Source organism: Rattus rattus, chromosome 9, assembly GCF_011064425.1.
Source record: "Rattus rattus isolate New Zealand chromosome 9, Rrattus_CSIRO_v1, whole genome shotgun sequence".
NCBI classification, from domain to species: domain Eukaryota; kingdom Metazoa; phylum Chordata; class Mammalia; order Rodentia; family Muridae; genus Rattus; species Rattus rattus.
Genome location: NC_046162.1, coordinates 68,439,086 through 68,460,861, shown reverse-complemented (window position 1 = coordinate 68,460,861; position 21,776 = coordinate 68,439,086). Strand labels below are relative to the sequence as shown.

At 48.6% G+C, this 21,776-nt stretch overlaps 1 protein-coding gene across 1 annotated transcript in view; it reads right to left on the bottom strand.

The window, feature by feature from the left end:
* Window positions 1–1,191: 1,191 nt before the first annotated feature.
* Window positions 1,192–21,776, bottom strand: part of Grb2 (growth factor receptor bound protein 2) — a 66,118-nt gene continuing 45,533 nt past the window's right edge. Inside the window, exons 3-6 of the mRNA XM_032911762.1 lie at window positions 12,884–12,981; window positions 8,809–8,931; window positions 3,550–3,718; window positions 1,192–3,117 (exon numbers count right to left, since the gene is read on the bottom strand). Of these exons, the coding sequence (XP_032767653.1) occupies window positions 2,932–3,117; window positions 3,550–3,718; window positions 8,809–8,931; window positions 12,884–12,981 (576 nt within the window). The 3' untranslated portion in view covers window positions 1,192–2,931. The remainder of the gene's footprint in view (window positions 3,118–3,549; window positions 3,719–8,808; window positions 8,932–12,883; window positions 12,982–21,776) is intronic.

The window sequence follows — 21,776 nt, the reverse complement described above, 5'->3', positions numbered from 1 at the left end:
TATTCAAACACTCAGACACATAGAATAAAAGCCAGGGGCTGGAGAGATGGCTCAGAGGTTAGGAGCAGCAGCTGCTCTTCCAGAGGTCCTGAGTTCAATTCCCAGCAGTCACCTGGTGGCTCACAACCATCTGTAATGGGATCTGATGCCCTCTTCTGGGGTGTCTGAGGACAGCGACAGTGACTCACATAGCTGGCTGGTGCCATAAGGTGACCTAGAAGCACTTAGCTGTTCATCTTAGCATTCTCCATTGGCTCCTGGTGCTCGATTATGTCTTGGGACCAGGAGGGACCAGCAGGGCCACTATGATGGGCCAGGTTGACTAGTGGTATCCTTAAGGTCTTACATAGTCTAGCCTTTATCAAGAGCTGGCCCTGGGCACACACACAGCCTGGACACCTCACCAGGAATCTGATTCACGAGAGGACAGGGATACACACATCAGAAAATCTATTACACAATGATTACCTGAAGGACAGAAAGGGGGTTTGGGGAGATCGTGCTTGCTTAGCAAGTGGAAAGCCCTGGGTTCTTAGCACTGGGGAAAAAAAAAATGAATCCCCCACATCAGGAAGGGGTTAAACTGAGCAAAGACTCGAGGGAGTTCAAAGTCAGTTGGGGGAGGGGTTGGGGATTTATCTCAGTGGTAGAGCGCTAGCAAGGCCCTGGGTTCGGTCCCCAGCTCAGAACGGTCTGCACAGCGGGCTGAGACAGCCAGGGCTCCCTCTTGCACACATCACCGGGAGGGGGAGGGGTAGCTCCTAGAAGCTTCCTAGTTGTGACAGTTGAGGTGGTTTGCTCAGTGTAAATCTTTCGTTCGAGCTTTAACCCTTACCACATCATAGCCGGGACTGTGTGGTTACCAGCTTTGCCTCACCCTAAACGGTGTTGTCATGGCTGTGTCATGCAGCTGCCTCAGCTACTTCTGCAGAGATTAGCCTTTCCACCCCTCAGTTCAGAGGAGGAGCAGCCTTAGAACAGCCCAGCTCCGGGCTCTCCAGGCTAAACCACTTTCCAGACAATGACCTGCATCACTCGCCCTAGGATCAGACTGGATGCGCCAGCCAGTGTTAACTCACTCCAAGCCTTTAACCCCGGTATTTGGGAGGCAGAGGCAGCCAGAGCGACATAGTGAGACCCTGTCCATAAGTTAAAACAGAAACACCGTGAGGGAGAAATGAAGATACACAGTTACGAAGTCATTGGAGTTTATTCACAGTTAATCACTACCTACCAAATTGCTAATCGCAGAAGTTAGAGGCGTAAGTACATAGGTTTGTTTTTTTATTTAAACACTGATCTTTAAATATATACACACAAAACTTAGTTCAGCAAGGCTTCATGATATACACCAATTCCAAAATAAAACAATCAAATGGCCCAGGTGTAACTCCAGAGATAATTTTTATCATCAGCAGGGAAAGAGGCAGCAGAACCAGGAGGGGTGGGAACAGGCTCCGCCCAGAAGGACGCCTCCGGGGCCTCAGGGGTGCTCCGAGCTGAGTCCATCTCACAAAACAGAGTCCAGGGGGGACCCCACCCTCAAGAGTCCAGCAGCCCACGGACGCCGCCAACTCCAAGGGAGAGCCTGGGAGTAGCCATGTCTCTGCTGTGGGGAGGAGGCTGCGTGGAGAGAAACGGTGGACAGGCACATGACTACGGAGGACTGAGAGCTCACAGGAGACAAGATTTAAAAAGCTTTGCGTTGCTCTTGGTCTTTTCTACCTCAAAAGGCTTCATGGGATGGGGCAGCAGAGCAGCTGCAAACACCACTGTTGTGCACAGAGATGCAACCATGCAACCAGCCCCGCAATCCTGCCATTTGCACTCGTGGACAGGTGGGGAGAAATGTGCAACTGAGAACGAGGACTTAATTGTAAGAGCAAGAAAAATTAAAGGCCAGAATTTTCAACTTCCATCTGCTTGTAGGCCTATGAGAGGGAAGGATGCCACCCGCTCCCCCTGCCTGCCTTGTGTTTTGACCCTTAGTGGCTCTAGGCATAGAAAGGGCAACTGGGACCTGGAGGGCAGGGACTCTGAGGGCCGGTGAGTCTGAGCTGAAGCAGGTGTCAAAGCTCACAATGTAAAAGCTGATCCTTCAAGACCTCTGCCCATTTAAGATGGGAAATACACCCTCTCTGCTTCTGCCAGCTCCTTTCTCTGTCTTCTTTCCCCTGCCCTGAGAGGAAAATATTTACACAGGATAGGAGACTAATCAACTGAAAAGCTCTGGACTATCTTTAACTTATTTAAAAAAATAAAAAAGGTAAAGACACCACTCATGAACACCCTTGAAATAAGACAAAGGCACTATGAAAACAAGTGAGACACTGAAGGGAGACAGTGGGGAGGGCAGCTCTGCAGTCTGGCTCTCAGGAGACCATGGGTGGGCAGCAGGCTCCTGCCCTAATTCCAACTCTGATGGAATGCTCCAGGCCTCAGGCCGGAGGCAGATGCCCTTAGGCATCTCCAGTGAACCCCAACCAAGGGCCCCGATACAATGGCTGCCCCAGTGTGTGAAGAATCCGGCTCCTGTAGTCCATCCATCTCCACAGACATTTGCATAGAGAAAATACCAGCCCACTTGGTTTCTTTTCTTTTATTATTGGCATCAGCTGGACTATATGTGGCCTTAAACATCATGCACTGGACAGGAAAGAAAGAACGAGAAAAAAGGACACAGGAGGGGAACAGGAGTAGCGGCGAGATTCCGTAATAAAAATTGTAATTCATTCAATAGGTTAAGTTTTGGCATTATGAAATCAAACACCCCTTCCCACCCCCAAAAGTTGCAACTTAAGTGAGAGGGTCGCCCGTGGGACCCAGCCAGGTGTTCTGCGTTCCCTCACAGGCTGTGACAGGCAGCGTGTGGGTGTAATTCTTGTGAACGGTCTCAACTTTTCACTTTCTTTAAATAATCTCTTTTGCTTCTTAGACGTTCCGGTTCACTGGGGTGACATAATTGCGGGGAAACATGCCGGTCTGCCCATGGCAGGCCCCTTTCCACCAATTGGGATCTGAGTTATCCATGACATGAATGAAGTCTCCTCGGCGAAAGCCCAGCTCACCGTCCTCCTGGGGGTCAAAGTCAAAGAGTGCCTGGACGTACGTTGGCTGCTGCAAGAGAGAGAGCAGGGAAGCGGCATTTCTCATGCCAGCTGCCTTGTAAGCTGGACAACCGGCAAGAGATGAGCATGTGCGAACCCACCCGCCCACTTCCCAAAGCAGCCCCCACCCGGCCCCCTCCACTCTGACAAGTCCTAAGTCCTCCTAGGTGGGCTTAGAGGAATCCTTTGGGCTGTGTGAGCCAGAGTTCTCTTAACAAGTCTGAAAATAATCTCTGTGTTCCCGTCACTTAGGCTACAAGTGAGGCAGCCCTCAACCGGAACTCCTGTTTGTACGTAAGGAGGAATGAGTACAGACAACATCCCTCACAGGCTGCCTGGGGACACAACCATCCAAGCGCCATGAGGTCGGCCTGAACACGCATAGAGTTGCTGTGGTGACCATGCCTGGGCCGGAAGTGAGCAAAGCCCTTTGCTTGCTTACCTGTGGCACCTGTTCTATGTCCCGGAGGAATATCTGCTGGTTCCTGGACACGGATGTTGATCTGTGGTAATCTACCAGCTCATTCAAAGAATTAAACTTCACCACCCACAGGAAGTACTTCCCGGCTCCGTCACGAAGCACCTTGAAGTGCTGTACATCATTTCCAAACCTGAGGATGGCAAGAACAGGTGTGAAGCAGCCACAGGGCTTTGCAGGGCGGATCCAACCCTGAAGGTGTCCAGGGAACTGCTGTCTGACGTAGCTTTTCAGAGCTTAGGGACACAATAGCTGCACAGCACCCTGAGAATGGGGATCATCCCAGACGTCTCTCCTAAACCCCGCTTGACTGCTGATCACTAGTTACAGGAATAACACTCAGAGTGGAAGTCCACCCACTAGTCTAACTGAGATGTCTGGATCTACTAACAGCCCACTTAGGTCTGCCTTAAAGGTTCAGAGTGGTGTGATGCTCAAACACTAGCTCTGGGCGGCTTTGAGCTCACCAAACTGCCTAACTTGTCTAGAACTCATGGCGATTTGCTGAATCAGCCTTCCCATTGCTGGGTTACAGTAGGCCAAAGGCTTGCTTTCCACTGAGGAGTTTTCATATTTTTTTCTTTCTCACAGTAACAAGACCTAAGTATCTGGAAACAAATACTCCATGTAGTGCCTGTTTTGTGTGTCAACTTGACATATGCTGGAGTTATCACAGAGAAAGGAGCCTCCCGTCAGGAAATGCCTCCCTGAGACCCAGCTGTAAAGCATTTTCTCAATTAGTGATCAAGGTGGGAGGACCCAGCCCATGGTGGGTGGTGCCGTCCCTGGGCTGGTGGTCCTGGGTTCTATAAGAGAGCAAGCTGAGCAAGCCAGGGGAAGCAAGCCAGTAAGTAACATCCCTCCGTGGCCTCTGCATCAGCTCCTGCTTCCTGCCCTGCTTGAGTTCCAGTCCTGACTTCCTTTGGTGATGAAGAGCAATGTGGAAGTGTGAGCTGAATAAACCCTTCCCTCCCCAACTTGCTTCTTGGTCATGATGTTTGTGCAGGAATAGAAACCCTGACTAAGGCAAATTGGTACCAGCATAGTGGGCTATTCCTGTGACAACCTGACCATGTTTTGGGGAGGACTGCGGAAGGACTTTGGAACTTTGAGCTAGACCAGCCGTTGGGATGTTAAGAGCTCTGTGGGATTTCTGTAGGAGCTTGGAAGATAATGTTGAGAACAGTGCAGAAGATGGAGGCCTGGCTTGTGAAATTTCAGAGGGAAGGTTAAGATTCTAATCAGGGCTGTTGCTGTTTTGAGTGTGAAGATTCTGTGGTTTTGGTTAGCTGGGGCTGAAGAATCAGCTGTGATTAACAAGATACCAGAACTACTAAAGCGGACCTTTGCAGTACTGGGACCACTGATGCTGGTCAGCTGAGCTAAGAAACTAGCGGTGATTAAGAGGAGACCGGCATCACTGAGGTGAAGGTGCAGCCTGAGGTGCAGTTGATGGCCCAGGACTGAAGGGGTCATGCAAAGGAGTTGAGGCTTGGCACCATGAAGAGAGCCTGTGAGAGGCATTGGTAAAGCCTTGTTGCAGCAGAAGACCCCAGAGTATTGGAGACGCCAGTCCCATGAGATGAGCACCAAGCACAGCAGCAGCAGTGGAGCGCAGGCATCTGGAGCCCAGAGACAAGGGGTGTGCTCCAAAGGGCAGAGCTGGAGCCGTGACCCGAGCCCGTGGAGGAGCCCAGAAGAGCGTGGGTCCCAAATGCTGGGTGGTTGGGGTCTGGTTTTGCTTCTGATTGTGACTGCGCCTGGTGTTTCCCTCTTGAAGGAAGAGGATTTTAGTAAGGCCACAGTTTAGAGACTTTGAATTGTAAGAAGACTGAATTTTAAAGAGATTGGATATTTTAAAGGGATGGAAATTTTAATATGTAAGGAATTTGTAAAGACTATGGGATTCAAAGTTATTTAGATCTTGGGGATGAATAAGAAAGTAAGGGTTGAGGCTTAACAGTGATGTGTTTGGGTGTCAGGTGGACAAGGGGTCGATTGCACTGGCTGGTTTTGTGTGTCAACTTGACACAAGCTGGAGTTATCACAGAGGAAGGAGCCTCCCTTGAGGAAACGCCTTCATGAGACCCAGCTGTAAAGCATTTTCTCAATTAGTGATCAAGGGTGGGCGGGCCCAGCCTGTGGTGGGCGGTGCCGTCCCTGGGCTGGTGGTCCTGGGTTGTATAAGAAAGCAGGCTGAGCAAGCCAGAGGAAGCAAGCCAGTAAGAAACATCCCTCCATGGCCTCTGCATCAGCTCCTGCTTCCTGCCCTGCTTGAGTTCCAGTCCTGACTTCCTTTGGTGATGAACAGCAATGTGGAAGTGTGAGCTGAATAAACCCCTTCCTCCCCAACTTGCTTCTTGTCATGTTTGTGCAGAAATACAAACCCTAACTAAGACTCCATCCTAGGAAAAGCATGCATGCTCTTCTGCACCAGTCAACAGGACTGTCCAATGTGACGGACTGGTGCTGGATGGCTCTGCCCTGGCGACATCTGGACAGAACCCTGCTTCCTGCTCAGTGCCAAGCCTCTGAATGTCGCAGCAGTTCCTTCCTCAGTCTTAAGGCTTAACGAAGGTACAGGAGTTCTAGTGACAAGCCAGCAGATGGCAGCACTGAGCTTCCAGCTGGGGAGTGTAGGGCCCCAGTGCTTCCAAACACCCAGGGCTAGTTTGAAACCAGATACCAAACTCCAGATGCACTGTTTTCCCCTATAGACACACGTAATCTGATAAAGTTTATTTTCACTGAAACAATCACAACAATATGCCATCATAAAAGTTATCTACAGTCCAGGAGTTATTGCTGGAATTCTCAGCTGGCCTGTGGTAACTGATGGAGGAAAGCAAGCCTGAAGTGGCCGTCCACTTCCTCGTGTCTCCACTGAGAAGCAATGGAGGTGGTTTCAAAAGGACTGTGGCTCAGAATCCAAAGGTCCTTCCTGTCTGGCTCCAAAGGCCCAAGGACCTTTTGTGATGCACCTGCTTCTGGAGTGCAGGGTCACTCCTACCACACCTTCCCGCCAGGCTCTGCAGACCTGGAAACCAGTGCACTAGCTTGGTTAAGTCTGGTGCTGATCGAAGGACCTGTGTAGGTGCTTCACTAAAGGCAGCAAGCAGTTCATGCTGTCCTTGTGTGCGTGCGTGTACGTGGCCATGGGTATGAATGCATGTGCATGTATGTGGAAACCTAACGTCAATGCTGGATGTCTGCAGTATGTCTCTCACTGGACCTGGAGCTCACTGATTACACTAGGCTGGCCGGCCGCAGCTCCAGGGATCTCCTCTCTCTATAACTTCTGCACTGTGGATCCTCACTCGGGTCCTCTTGTCTGCATGGTAGTTACCAACCAAGTCATCCACCCCGGACATTTTATTCCTAAAGTGATGGCTTACTAACATCTTTAAATGTTTTCTGTTTAACTTTAAAAACCACATTTCTCTAGATATGCATGTGTGGTAGGCACAGGCACGGGTCAGAAGGACTCCTGAGACTCAAACACAGGTCACCTGGCTAGATGACAAGTGCCTTTACCCACTGAGCCATGTCATCAGCCAGGGTCTCAGTTAGCTCAGGCTGACTCTGAGCTCACTATGTAGCCAAGGATGACCCAGAACGTATAATCCTCCTGCTTCAAGCTCCTAAGTGCTGAGACTACACTCAGTTGTTGGCAGTGCTTGTGCTAGAGATGGAACCTAGGACTCACTGTGCTAAGCAGGCATTTCTACCTCTGCCCTAGGTCTCCATCCCTGCAAGGCTGTCTTTCATGGACGGCATAGCTGGCCTTCCTGCAGGTGCTTGGGTAGAGGTGGTGGTGCTGAACACAGGCTGGTCTCCAGCCCAGCACTGCCCAGGGGCCTGGCCACTCCCGACTGACTAATCATTGTCTCCCCTTCCTGAGCTGTTTTACTGCTACTTGGAGCAGTTCAGGCAAAGGAAAGACATACAAGCTACTGAGAAGTCTAAAAATGCTAATTCTACAAACCAAGACTCTGTATGACCCTTACTTACTTGTGTTTAATCAAAAATGTCAAAAAAAACCCCCAAACCTAGTTATAAGAAGAAACTGTTATCATACTTAGTTGAAAAAAAAAAAGTTTGAGGCAAGCCTGGTCTACAGATAAAAGTTCCAGGATAGCCAGGACTACACAGAGAAAAATCCTGTCTTACAAAGCAAAACAGAAAAGTACGCAAACCTTCTGAGGTATCAAAGCTCACCCAAAGCTCTCACCTCTGCATTCAGACACAGAACACAGCTTGGTTCTGGTGCCCAGAGCTTAAGGCTGTAATTCCTTTCCACGTCAGGGAAGTGGAGGCACAGGACTCGGGGTTCAAGGCTGGTCTGGGTAGTTCACTCCTTCACTCATTAATCGTGGTGCTAGTGATGGAAGCCAGGGCCTTCAATGTACTACACTGAGCTCCCAGTGCAGGCCATTCAGTGAGGCCCTGGTTGGTGTATTTAAAAGACAAAAAAAGCCAGGACTAGTGGGGTGACTCAGTGAGGCCTTGTGCTCAGACCTGACAAGGTGGGGTTTAAACCTCAGACCCCACAGGCAGCAGAGAAAGCAAGCAGACGCCTGGCAGTCTGTCCTCCTCTTCCCTGGCTCGGAGTCAAAGACACTGGGCTCCCTCACCTTGTTACAGATTAATAACGAGGAGGAGGGAACAGCTGCCCATGTCTGTAAGCCCAGTACTCAGGAGCCTGAGACAGGCGAACTGCCATCCATTTGACGAGTTTCTGCTACCCAGCAAGTTCCTGGACAGCCTGGGGTGCAGAGAAGAGTCTGTGACTGAAGAGTTTTGGGGTAGGCTTCTGCAGTGACACAGTGACTAGAAGGGGAGGATCGGTCAGATGTCTAACTCTGGCTGGCTTGGAAGTCACAGAGATCCAGCTGTCTTTGCTTCTCACATGCTGAGCTTAGAGGCCAACTCCTGTTTGGATGTTTGAGAGGACACCCACTAGGCTCATGGAAACCAAGTGTCGGGTCCAGGTGAGCAGTGAAGGCAGGCGGGATGAGGAGTGGTGCAGATTAAACCGGCCCTGGGTGCTGTCAGTTTCCACAGGTTCATGACACTGCAAACCTAAAGCTCGGATCTGCTACAACTAGGTTAGAGCAAACACTAGGGTGTCCACAGGAAAAGACAGGTTAACATCTTCCCAGCAGCCTTACAATCCAGTCAATGGCTGCAGCTTCTCTGGCAGCTCCAGCAGGAAATACTTACTTGACTGACAGGGAGAAGTCCCCAGGAGCGCTCTCGCTCTCTCGGATCAGGAAGGCCCCGTCGTGCCGCTGTTTGCTAAGCATTTCTTCTGCCTTTGCTCTGGGGATTTTGCCAAAAAACCACCTAAGGAAGGAAGGCAAGCCAGTCAACATCTGCCTCCCCACAGAGAACTGGGTGGGATGCACAACCTGGCATGTACATGGGGACACTTCTGTCGGAGAGAAGGAGGGAGGGCAGGAGGGAGGGCAGAGCAGGGTAGAGCATTACCTGCTGGCCTCTTGCCTAAGGCTCTGGGGCTACTGTCTGGCTCAGGGCCTTCCTGAGTGACAGAGCTTTCAAACAGCTTCACCCACTCCACTCTACAGATCATGATTCAAGGCAGCAACAAGGGCCACTCTTCAGGCTACAAGGAGACCATTTCTAACATGCAGTCTGAAAGCCAGTGCCCAAGGCCAAAGCTGCCCTGCCTCTCCCTCACTCATCAGGAGGTACCTAGGGAAGCCCAGACACCCAGGATAAGGGCAGAGGGGAAGACAGGCCCTTGGAAGCCATTTCATCACAACAGGAGTGCAGGGCTGGCTGGCTGACCTCTGACTTGGAGGTGTGGAGTCTGCGACAGCACAGAGGGAAGCCGGACTGTGAGGAAGTAGACTCTAGGTTGTGGTCGTGGTGTCCCTTTATTCCCAGCACCCAGGAGGCAGACAAAGGCTCTGTGGTTCGAGGTCAGCCTCGTCTACATAGTTTCAGGACAGCCAGAGTACACAGTGAGACTGTCCTACCTTACCTCATGGATCTGAAATCCTTTTATATGCACATGATAACCCCAACAGTACCAGACCGTCTGCCTATCAGTGACAAATCCTTATTTCATTACAGCTATCATGCACAGCTGTGTCCCACCATGCCTGGTTTTATGTGGTGCTGGGTGCTAAACTGCAGGTCACTTACTATGAAACCTGTGTGTCATCTGCCGGGCATGCACGACACGCACTACAGCACAGCCACTGTGGCTGGTTTCATTGGACCCAAGTGCATCACTAGGTGGCTGACGGTCAGTGTATAACTGTCCTCTTCCTCTCCAAACAAAGGAGGTGGGGGAGGGCTGGCCTCGTTGCCTGGAGGCACCACACTAAGCACCGTGTGCATTATTAGACCGTGTGGCAGATCCAGAGTGGGAAGTGCAGAAACAATCAGAAGAGGTGGCCTTCACAGCAGTGTGACCTGGAGAAAGGCTCCTGAGTGTTCAACTTCCTTCTGTAGAGCTCAAAGTGGGAATGGAGCCCACCGACTGCCCTTCAGCCAGCCTCAAATAACCCAGCTGACCATGCCGAGCTTCCTGCCTGCTTACTTGCTGAGAGCCAGGAAGGGTCCGACCCTGGGGCCTCACTCAAGCTGCTTCCGAGCTCTAGCACTGAGCTAACACCCCCAGGCCTTTCCAATTGCCCAGGCTAGCCCCGAAAGACAGTACTTCTGCCTCAACCTCAAGTGATGGGATCACAGGTACATAAATCCTCACCCCAAAACTCTCTATGTAAAAGGGAAACGGCAAAGCCTGAGCAGCAGTCAGGAAACTGTGGCTCTCTGACTAAATGTACCCCATTTTTTAATGTCCCACAGCCCAACTCTTCAATTTGAGGCTGCCCCTTAATTTTTAAAAACTTATTTTTTTTTTTTTTTTATTCTTTTTTTTTGGAGCTGTATGCACATGAGCACACCCTTAAAAACTTATTATTGTATGCACATGCACACACAGGACTCACACGACATGAAGCACTTGTGGATGTCAGAGGACAGCTCTTGAGACCCAGCTCTCTCTCTACCCTGGGTTCTAGAATTGTACTTCAGCTGTCAGGCCTGTTAGCCCCAGGCTGGCCCAGCATTTGTGGAATGCCAAGAGATAGAAGCACTCACCACTACACCTGTCTTTCTTCTCTAATCTAGTGCTGGGAAATCTAGGGCCTCATGAATCTGAGGCAAGCATTCTACCATGAAACCATATCCATTTACAGTTTTAATTTATTTTTAAAAACTATGTTTTCTTTTTTTTTTTTTTTTTTTTTTTCCAGGGCTGGGGACTGAACCCAGCGCCTTGCGCTTGCTAGGCAAGTGCCCTACCACTGAGCTAAATCCACAACCCCAAAACTATGTTTTCTTATGGTGCTCAGGTAGAAGAACCCAGGGCTTTGTGCGAGCTTGGCCTAATGGACCATTCAATATTCGGGGATTGTGGTACAGTCCAGTGATGAACGCTCACTCACTATTCAATTCCCAGGACGAAGGGGGGTGGGGTGTAAGGAGAGAAGTGGGGTAAAGAGGTGGCTAAGTGTGTAAGAACACTCAGTGCTCTTTTACAGGACCTAGGTTCAGTTCCCATCGCCCACAATGGTGGCTCACAATCACCTATAACTCCATTTCCAGAGGAACGCTTTTTAATGTCTGTGGACTCATGCACACAGAACACACACAGATATACACACACATACAACTGTGGGCTCATGTACACGAATACACACAGGTACATACAACTGTGGGCTCATGTACACTGAATACACACAGACACACACAGACAGACAACACACACACACAAGTTACTGTTTTGTTGTTTTTAAGATAGGGTTTGTTTGTGTATCCTTGGCTGTCTGTGCCCCACCCCCACCCCCAGCACTGGGATTAAAGGTGTGTCACCACTGCCTGGCCACAATTTACTTTTTAAAAGAAGGCAGGACGTGTGTTGGCATGGACCTTTAATAATACACACACTTGGAAGGCAGTGGCAGAGGCAGAGGCAGAGGCAGAGGCAGAGGCAGGCAGATCTTTGAGTTTAAGGCCAGAGTGGTCAACAAAAGTTCTAGTCAGAGCCATACAGTAAGGCCTTGACCAAGTAAGAAATAAACAAAGGGAGAGACAGAAAAGAAAGAGAACTTCCTCCTTTACAAACTGTCTTCTGACCTTCTGCTCTTCTTTCTTATTTAAAAAATAAAAAGTATATACATGAGTGTTATGCCTGCATGTATGTCTGTGACTTTGGTGGCCAGAAGAGGACTTGGGTCCTCTAGAACTTAAGTTACAGATGGCTGTGAGCCGTGATGTTGGTGCTAGGACTCAAGCCCAAATTCTACGGAAGAGCAGACAATGCTCCTAACCACTAAGCCACCTCTCCAGCCTGTGTTTTCCCACGTACACTTTTATATTCTCCCTCCTCCTTCCCTCCACCCTTTCTTTCTTTTCTTTAAGACAGGGTCTCACCATGCAGCCCTGGCTAATCTCAATACTACAGACCAGGCTGGTCCCGACTCCCAGGGATCCCCTGCCTCTGCCTCCCAGGAGCTGGGACACACAGTCTGTGCTACCCTGCGGCACAGAAGCTTTTTGAGCATGGATGAAGGAGACAGGAGCGTACGGACTCTTGGGTGAGATGCACAGGCTGAGTCTAGGTCTGATCTAGGGGTCATCCTCACTGCTCCGTGCTTCTCCACCAGCGTATTACTGTTTTGTCTGTGAAAAGCCCACAAAACTCCCTAAAGCAAAAAATACCTAAAAGACAAAAAACCCAAGGCTAAATGGCTGTAGGAGTGCAAAGTGGGCTTATTCCACCACAGGAAGCTGTGGGGACTTCATGCTTGGAGCCTCAAAGCTTCTTCGGGCTTATCCCCATTCGAGTCTGCCTCTGAGTAACCTGGACTGACTGTACGCTGGCTCCCGATCTTAGGCTGCAGAGATCGCAGGCAAGGGGCATTCTGAACCAAGGACAGAGGTCCAGTAATCTAACATATATTTGCCATTTAAATTGATTTTGATTTCTTCAATATTATTATTTTGATTTTGATGTCTTTATTAAGACTTTTAAGCCTATCTCACAAAACCAAACCAATCTGGGCATGCTGGAACAGTAGGGAGGCAGAGGCAGGTGGGTCTCTGTGAGGCCAGCCTGGTCTACAGGCTGGCCTACAGCTTAGGGGAACAAGGCCTATATAGTGAGGAGCCTTCCACATCATCCCCCCAAAAACAAATCGAAACAGTGCTGGAGACAAGCAGGCAAACCCCTTGCTTAGGGGAACCATAGAGTCTGACTTACGGATGTGGTTTCATTTCTATGTAATTCTTGGGGATGAAGCCATCTTTCCCATTGAGTTCTGCCTTATACCAGTTCTGATCGCACTCTTCATTCAAAACCTGGAAAATAATAAGACAAGAAAGAAAATCACTAATTTCCCCTTTTATAAGTACCGTCAGAGACAACCCTGTCGTCCCGGTTTGTGGAAGGCTCATTGAGTGTCAGAACTCTTTTACCTTCAGCAGCCCGCATTCTATGTTAAACTGTGAAAGTTACAGAGAAAGAAACTCTAGAAATGAAAGGTCAGGCTTTTTTCTCAACACCTAGAATTAAACCCTCAATGGGAAGGCAGAAGGATCAGTTTCTTTTTTTTTTTTTTTTTTTTTTTTTTTTTTTTTCGGAGCTGGGGACCCGAACCCAGGGCCTTGTGCTATGCGCTCTACCACTGAGCTAAATCCCCAACCCCAGGATCAGTTTCTTAAGGAGGCTTCTCTTGCAGACAGAGAAGCTAGTGTCAAGAGAGCAGAGGGGGCCTAAGCCAAGGGCAAGATTCCCAACACACTCTCCCACCAAGCAGCTCCAATTGCTGCTGCCCAGAGACGCACCAGGGCCGGTGTACAGGACACTGTGCTAAGGAGCAGGCAAGCAAACACTACAGCCCTGCGTTCAGGTCAGGCACTCCTAGGGGCAGACCAGCTAGAACCCAGGCGAAAGCTCAGACTCAAGACCTCCATCCCAGGGCCGAGAGCAGAAGGTCAGTCTCCCTCTGTCCCCCCCCAATCCCCCTGCCCACCTAAAGATAGTCTTGGGTAGCCTAGGTTAAACTAGAACCTGGTGGGGTGATCTTGAGGTCCGATCTGTAGACCAGGATGGTTAGAATGCCCACTCCTTACCTCCCAAATTCTAGGATTGCAGGTGTGTGCTGCCATGCTTGGTTAAAGTTGGTATTGAGAAAGAAAATGGAGGGGGTGGTGGCGGCGCTCACCTTTAACCCCAGCACTCCAGAGGCAGAGGCAGAGGCAGGAGGATTTCTGTGAGTCTGAGATCATCCAGGGCTACACAGAGAAACTCTGGAGAGAGAGAGAGAGGGGGGGGGGGGGCGTGTAGGTAGGTAGGTGTGATGGCCTCCACTTCTAATTCTAGAAATTAAGAGCAGAAGCAATCAGTTTTTTGAAAGTTTTGTGGTTGCCAAAAGAAAGAACTGAGGAAGAGAAAACACAGGTAAGAGTTCAACTCCAAATGGAAGTGAAGGAGACGCTGACTAAGACAGTGGCGGTTAGTACAAACCATCAAGTTCTAAAAGGAAGTTGGTAAGGTTTTGGTTTTTTGTTTTGTTTTTTTTTTTTAAAAAAACAAAGTGACTTTGAGATGCTAAACATCAGTTAAGTTAGAAATCAGAAACTTTAACCCGGCTGCTGTGACATTTTAAAGTGACATAAACATCAAAAGGGCAACAACCTGTCAGCTGCTGCAACACCACCCCCAGGCTCATCAATAAAGGTGGGAAGAGGAGGAGCTTCACTGTGCTGCCCGAGTGCCATGCTGTGTGCCATGCTGCCCAACCTCTAGTCACAGGGCACTCAGTGTCTTTGGCTCTCAGTGTGTGTATAAATGTCAACAAGGACCAGGTGTGCACAGGCATTTAATCCCAGCACTCAGAAAGAAGGCAGGGGTATGCTGATTTCTATGAGTTTGAAGCCAGTCAGAGCTACATAGCTTTGTCTTAAAAAACAAAGCAAACATGGCAATTTTGCAAATAATAAAAATTTAACAGTAAACATTCAACTCAATGAGAGAGCCTCAAATTCCAAAGTCTTATGCTAAATTCTGTACCTGAAGGTTTAGGCCAATGAGTGAATTCTTACATTTACAAGCTTTTTTTGTGCAAACCCTGTTCCTTAAAACTATTGGGTAAATAACATTGGCTACAACCAATTATTGTATGGATTAGAGATAAGTAGGTTTTGAGTTACCTGGTTTGGGGAGAGAGGAGAGACAGCAGGAGGAGGAGGAAGAAGGAGAGGAAGATGAAGCCACCATAAAATATAGCAGGCCAGCAGTTATAAGAATCTATCAGGGGTTATCCCCAGTAGTTGTCAAAGCCAGGTAAACATGGTCCGAGACTCACTCATTTGTAAGCTAATCAGGGATGAGCTTCCAGTGGATGCACTACCGTCTCAAACACACCCCGCAGTGCAGTAGGGACACATTACTACCTGATCTGTAGTCCACAGGGGTTTATAATGACCCAGGCTGGCCATGCACAGGGCAATCCTCCACCTCCTCCCCCTCCCCCCCTTTTAAAGATTTACTTATTATATAGAAGTACACTGTAGCTGTCCTCAGACACACCAGAAGAGGGCATCAGATCCCATCACAGATGGTTGTGAACCACCATGTGGTTGCTGGGATTTGAACCCAGGACCTCTGGAAGAGCAGTCAGTGCTCTTAACTGATGAGCCATCTCTCTAGCTCGAAGGGACAATCTTATGTCAGCCTCCTGTATACTGGAATTAGAGGCATAAACTACTACACCAAATTTAAAACCTGTTTTTATTTCCCCCTTAAACAGAGAGACAAACAGATAGACAGACATTTATGGGCCGGTGAGATGGTTCAAGGGGTGAAAGCAGCTGCCATGCAAGCCTGACTAATTGAAGCTCCAGAGCCCAAGATAAAGAGAACAGAATGGCTTCAATCTCAGCACTCTGGAGTCAGAGACAGGCAGATCTCTTTAAGTTAGAGGTCAGCCTGGTCAACAGAGTGAGTTTCAGGATAACAGAGAGAGCCCCAGTCTCATCATCGACAACAACCAAAAACAAAAAACCCAAAAAAACAAAAGTAAGAGAACCAAATAAATACCTACAGCTGCTCTCCACACACAAGCACATCTGCACACACACACAGCTGCTCTCCACACACAAGCACATCCACACACAGCTGCTCTCACACACAAGCACATCCACACACACACTGCTCTCCACACACAAGCACATCCACACACACAGCTGCTCTCCACACACAAGCACATCTACACACACAGCTGCTGCTCTCCACACACAAGCACATCCACACACACACAGCTGCTCTCCACACACAAGCACATCCACACACACACACACAGCTGCTCTCCACACACACACACACACACACACACAGCTGCTCTCCACACACAAGCACATCCACACACACACAGCTGCTCTCCACACACAAGCACATCCACACACACACAGCTGCTCTCCACACACAAGCACATCCACACACACACACACACACACAGCTGCTCTCCACACACAAGCACATCCACACACACACACAATAATACAAGTTAGGAGCAGGGCTCGGGCCATGCATGGTGTAGTGGTGCACATCTTTAATCCCAGCATTTAGGAGGCAGAAGCAAATGGACCTCTAAATTTGAGGCTGGCCTGGTCTACACTCAGTTCCAGGACAGCCAGGGCTACACAGAGAAACTCTATGAAAAAAGAGGGGAGAAGGAAATAGGGGCTGGACAGATGGTTCAGCAGTTACTGCGAACACCTGCTTCTCCTCAGAGGACCCGGGTTTGATTCCCAATATCCACAGCCGGCAGCTCCTGTACTCCATCCTGGGGCTGTAAAGGCTTCTGGCCTCCAGGGGCATTTGCATGTGTGTGGAACACGCAAACACACCCAGATGCACACGTAACATAAAACCTTTACAAAAATCATTCACATTTTATTTAAGATTGGGATGAAGCACTGTATTTAGCACATAATAGTTTAAAAGCCTCACTAGCAAACACTGACCTATGTATGCAGTGGCCAGCAGAGGCGTGTTTTGCTGCTTAAACAGGTACAGTGAATACAGGATTAGGAATAAGAGGCTCCTGACACAACACCCATCATCTTCTGAAGCCCACTAAGAGGCATCACTTTCTTTCCTTCCTTCCTTCACTTCTTTTTAAAAGTTAAGTCGAGTACTATTATCAACCAAAAGTCAGGGCCTGTCTGGGGATGTGGAAGCAGCATCTTCGGGCGAACCACACGCCCTGGAGTGGAGGAGGCCGATGAGCCAGGCTGACAGGGCACTGACTGAGACCTATTCGTACATTAGAAAAACGTAAGGGATTTGCTTAGCAAAGGCCAGTTTGACTGCACCCAGAAGCCTTGCAAAAACAAAAAACAAAAACCAAACAACAGCATCAAGACATCCACGCATGTCCCCAAAGCCACAAGTTCTTACTGCCATCGTCACTAAGAGAGAGGCCGGACAGTCCCCTAAAAGGTATCCTGCTAAAGCATGAGCTACCAAAGCAACTCCCAGATCTGGAGACAAACCACAGCCATAGTCCTTCCTCTACAACACTACACCGTCACGGTGTTATTACACCTTTGTCGCCCAAATGGCAAGGACACACGACGCTTGGCACATGAATGATTACAATTCCAGCTCTCAGAAAACACAACCAAGCAGGCTATTACTGTGTCTGCACTTTAGAATTTAAGAAGAGCTGGCTGTGCAGGGGGTGGGGGTGGGAGTGGGGGTAGGGGACAGGAGAAGTCACTGTGAGGTGGAGGTCAGGACTTCCTGCTTTATGCATGTGACAACTTTCACAGGGAAGCTGGGCATCAGTATAACATTAACTCAAAAAGTTACTTTTTAGGCATGGACAGATGACTCAGTATTTATGACCAGTGGCTGCTCTTGTCCTTTGGAAAGGACCCGTGTTCAATTCCCAACACCCACAAGGATGTTCACAACAGTCTATAACTCCAGTTCTAAAGGATCCAATGTCACCTCTAGAGTCTGCTCTCAGCAGGTGTGAATGTGGGGCAGACATACATGCAGGCAAAACATGCATGAAAAAAGGGATGGATGAGGGAACGAGCAATGGAGAGCTCTCCTCCTTTAGATGTGTGGGTGTGTGCTCACGTGCAGGTGGCAGCAGAGACCAGAAGACGCTGGGTCCGGACGGATCCTCTACGGACAGATCCTCTACAGCCAGAGCTGCGTGCAGGCAGCTGTGAGCAGCCAATGTGAGTGTGGGGATCAAACTGCACTCTGAAAGAGCAATGCTCTTAGCCACTGAGCCATTTCTCTAGCCCCCCATTAATTGTTTAATTAATTAATTGTTTGTTTTTTGAGAAAGGGACTCTCCAAATAGCCCTAGTTGCCTGGAGTGCATCTGCACACCCCAGCTCCAATTAACTTTATCCAAAATTTGAATAAATACACCAGCAAAGGCTACAAAGTGAACATGAGTTTCAGGTAGAGTGGAGGGCAGCATGGGTGTGTGCATATGTGTGTGTGTGTGTGTGTGTGTGTGTGTGTGTGTGTGTGTGTGAATGCTCACAGACCTTACAGATAGTCTGCAGCTTGTTCTGAGCTCCCATCCTTTCTCTGCAGAAGGCACTTAGGGACGGCCCTTCTCCAGGTGATCTCAGCCCCACACTCAGCTCCACTGGGACCATTCCAGGGAGTCTCTCAAGCTGTACTTGTCTGTCCTATGCACTGCTTTGACTTAGGACCCAACCTACACACACACACACACACACAACCACGAACACACACACACACACACGCACACACACACACACACACACACACACACACACACACACACACACACACACACAGACACACACACACACACACACACACACACACACAGAGAGACACACACACACACACACACACACACACACAGAGACACACACACACACACACACACACAGACACACACACAGACACACAGACAGACATAGACACACACACAGAGACACACACACTCACACAGACACACACACACTCACACACACACACAGACACAGACACACACACACTCACACACACACACTCACACATTCACACAGACACAGAGACACACACACACACATTCACACACACATTCACACACACTCACACACACTCACACACACACTGACTCACTCACTCACTCTGGCTCAACAGAAGCCATCCATCTGATCGAGAGATGAGACTGTAAAGGAAGAGCCCATTTCAGCGAGAGGCTCTTCCCACTCCCCAGCCCCCGTCCCTTTTGGACTCCTTGGATGTATTAACCCAAATCAGGAAGCCACTTAAGAAAAGAATGAGACTATCGGGAAGGCACACGGTGGAGACACCCAGGTAGGACTGGTGTGCTTCCTCTACTGGTGCTGAACTGGGCGTGTTGTTTGTGGAAATTCAGTTATGGCAGATAAATTCTGCTCTATGTATTACATCCCAATCAAAAGTAACAACTGTGCCAGCCAAATGGTGCTGTGGGCTGTAATCAAGCCTTAGGACCTGAGTTCTATCCTCAGAACCCACATGGCAGAAAGAAAAGACTATCGAGGGTTGTCCTCTGACTTTCACATACACATTGTGGTACGTATATAAGAACAGTAAAAATGTCACAACCTTTGTTGGTGACGTATAACAATCACCGTAAGAGTGCGTGTGTATCAAGTAACACTTTTGAGGCTCTTTTTGTTTTTTGTTTCTAGACAAGGTTTCTCTGTGTAGCCCTGGCTGTCCTAGAACTCTGTAGACTAGGCTGCTCTGGAACTCACAGATCTGCCTGCCTCTGCCTCCGATGTGCTGGGATTAAAGAAAGCAGATTTATAGGTGTAAGGCCAGCCTGATCTACAGAGTGAATTCAAAGGATAGCCAAGGCTACAAGGAAAAACCTGTCACAAAAAACAAACAAACAAACAAACCCCAAAAAACAAACAAACCCAAACAAAAATCAACAACAACAAAACAACCATCATGCAAGCTCTTAATCTATAAAAACTAAAAATAACAGATACAGCTAGTCCTTGAATTGCAGATAGTTAACATCAGAAGTTCAATCTAGGTATTGACAAGCCAACCAATTAAGCAACCTCAACAGAAGGATACTGACTATCCTGCCACCTAGTGACACTCACTGTATGATCACACACACATATGCTTTTGTGCACACACATGCTCATACTCACAGACACGTATAGGCGAGGAGAGCATTAGCGTCTTCCTCTATCACCGTCATCTTATTCCTTTTAGAAAGGGGTCTCACTGTGGTGGAACTGTACCACCATCTTGGCTCGGTGGCTGCCGGGGCTGCCAAGCCCCCTGATCTTAGCTGCTGTTGACCGGTCCTGGGTTCTAGGCACACACAGTCATGCCTAACCTTTTATATGGATGCTGGGATTTGAACTCAGGTCCTTGGGTCTGCAAACAAACATTCTTACCCACTGAGTCTTCTCCCCAGCCTCACCTAATATATACTTTCAACAGAACACAAATAGCTTTTTAAAGATTTTTACCCTTGCAAGCTCTATTGGCCCCTCTCAAAAGTAAAAGTCCCGAGAACTATTAAAAATTAGTTCTGGGGTTGGGGATTTAGCTCAGTGGTAGAGCGCTTGCCTAGCAAGCTCAAGGCCCTGGGTTCGGTCCCCAGCTCCGAAAAAAAGAAAAGAAAAAAAAAATTAGTTCCTTTCAGTTGCTGCCACATATTATACATAGAAACGAAGGGAACTCTCACCAAGCTCCTGACAGCATGGGCACTGACTCAGTCCTGAGCCACACTGATTCACTACCAACACTGAGTAAGTACCTTGCAATCACCACATCCATCTGCTTCAGGTTTTGCTCAACAGGAGAAATATCTTGGCCACACTGCCTGTGATCCTGTGTGCCAAACCATGAAAAACACCCACACTGTGATAAGTCATTATGAACCTTTTCTATTTTTTTCTCTTTCCTCCCCCTACCCCACACCCCAAGACAGAGTCTTGCTATGCACCATAGATACGCTTTGAACTCAAAATCCTGTTGCCTCTGTGCCCTAGTGCCAGGATTAAATGTTCAAGTGCAGTTCACAACACTCTGGCTCACTTTGGAGCATCAGGTGATGATGAACTTAGAGAAACTAGATGAGAGAGGTTCCTGGTTCCACAGAAGCCTCTGTCTGCTTACTAAACACACAAAGGTGGACACTCTGATCTGCCCTACAAGTCCATAGCTCTGTGAGAGGATGCAGAGCGCAGTTTCCAAGTTAGGCCAGGCCTTTCATGACAAAATTCCCCACCCCCAAACTCCTACTGCTCAAATAATTTTTGGTGTTCCTCCACAACCGTCAACTTCCTAAGCAGTCCACTTAGCTGGGTTCAGTCCAGCAAGGCCACCAATGTTTAGGCATGGAGGTGCAAGACTGAACCGGCCCCCACAAGCTCATACATTTGAATGGTTAGTCATGAGGGAATGGCACTACTTGAGAAGGATTAGGAGGTGTGGCCTTGTGGGAGGAAATGTGTTACTGGGGGTAGGCTTTGAGGTTTCAAAAGCTCAAGCCAGGCCCAGTGTTGCTCTGCTTTCTGCTGCTTCTGGATCATGTCCAATGTTGACCTCTCAGTTCCCCCAGCACCATGTTTCCCTGTTGCCATGGTTTCCACTATGATGATAATGAAATAAAACTCTGAAACTGTAAGCCAGACCCAATTAAAGGCTCTCTTTTATAAGAAGCTGCTGTGGTCATAGTGTCTCTTCATAGCAGTAGAACATTGACCACACCTCCCATTTTACCCACTAACTCCCCAAATGAATCCTTAGTTCAGACAAACCATCTGTAAGCACACAGCACCTCTATTTAGTCCTGTAGTGTAGCTTCCCTGCTCTTAACCAGTTAGCTCTTCCCAGACTCATTTCGGAGCTTATAACACATTAGCTTGCCTTCTCTCTCAACTTTAGTTTTACAGTATTTAGTTAAGGATTAGTCAGTAAAACACAATCGTGTGGAATGGTTCATGTACCACTACTCTGTAATGTGTACTGGCAGGCCATGGCCTCCCTCAAACTGCCTGTCAGTGTCTTGAAGCTAGCTCAACACTCAGTGCTCACCTGCGCTCAACACTCAGTGCTCACCTGGGCTCAACACTCAGTGTTCACC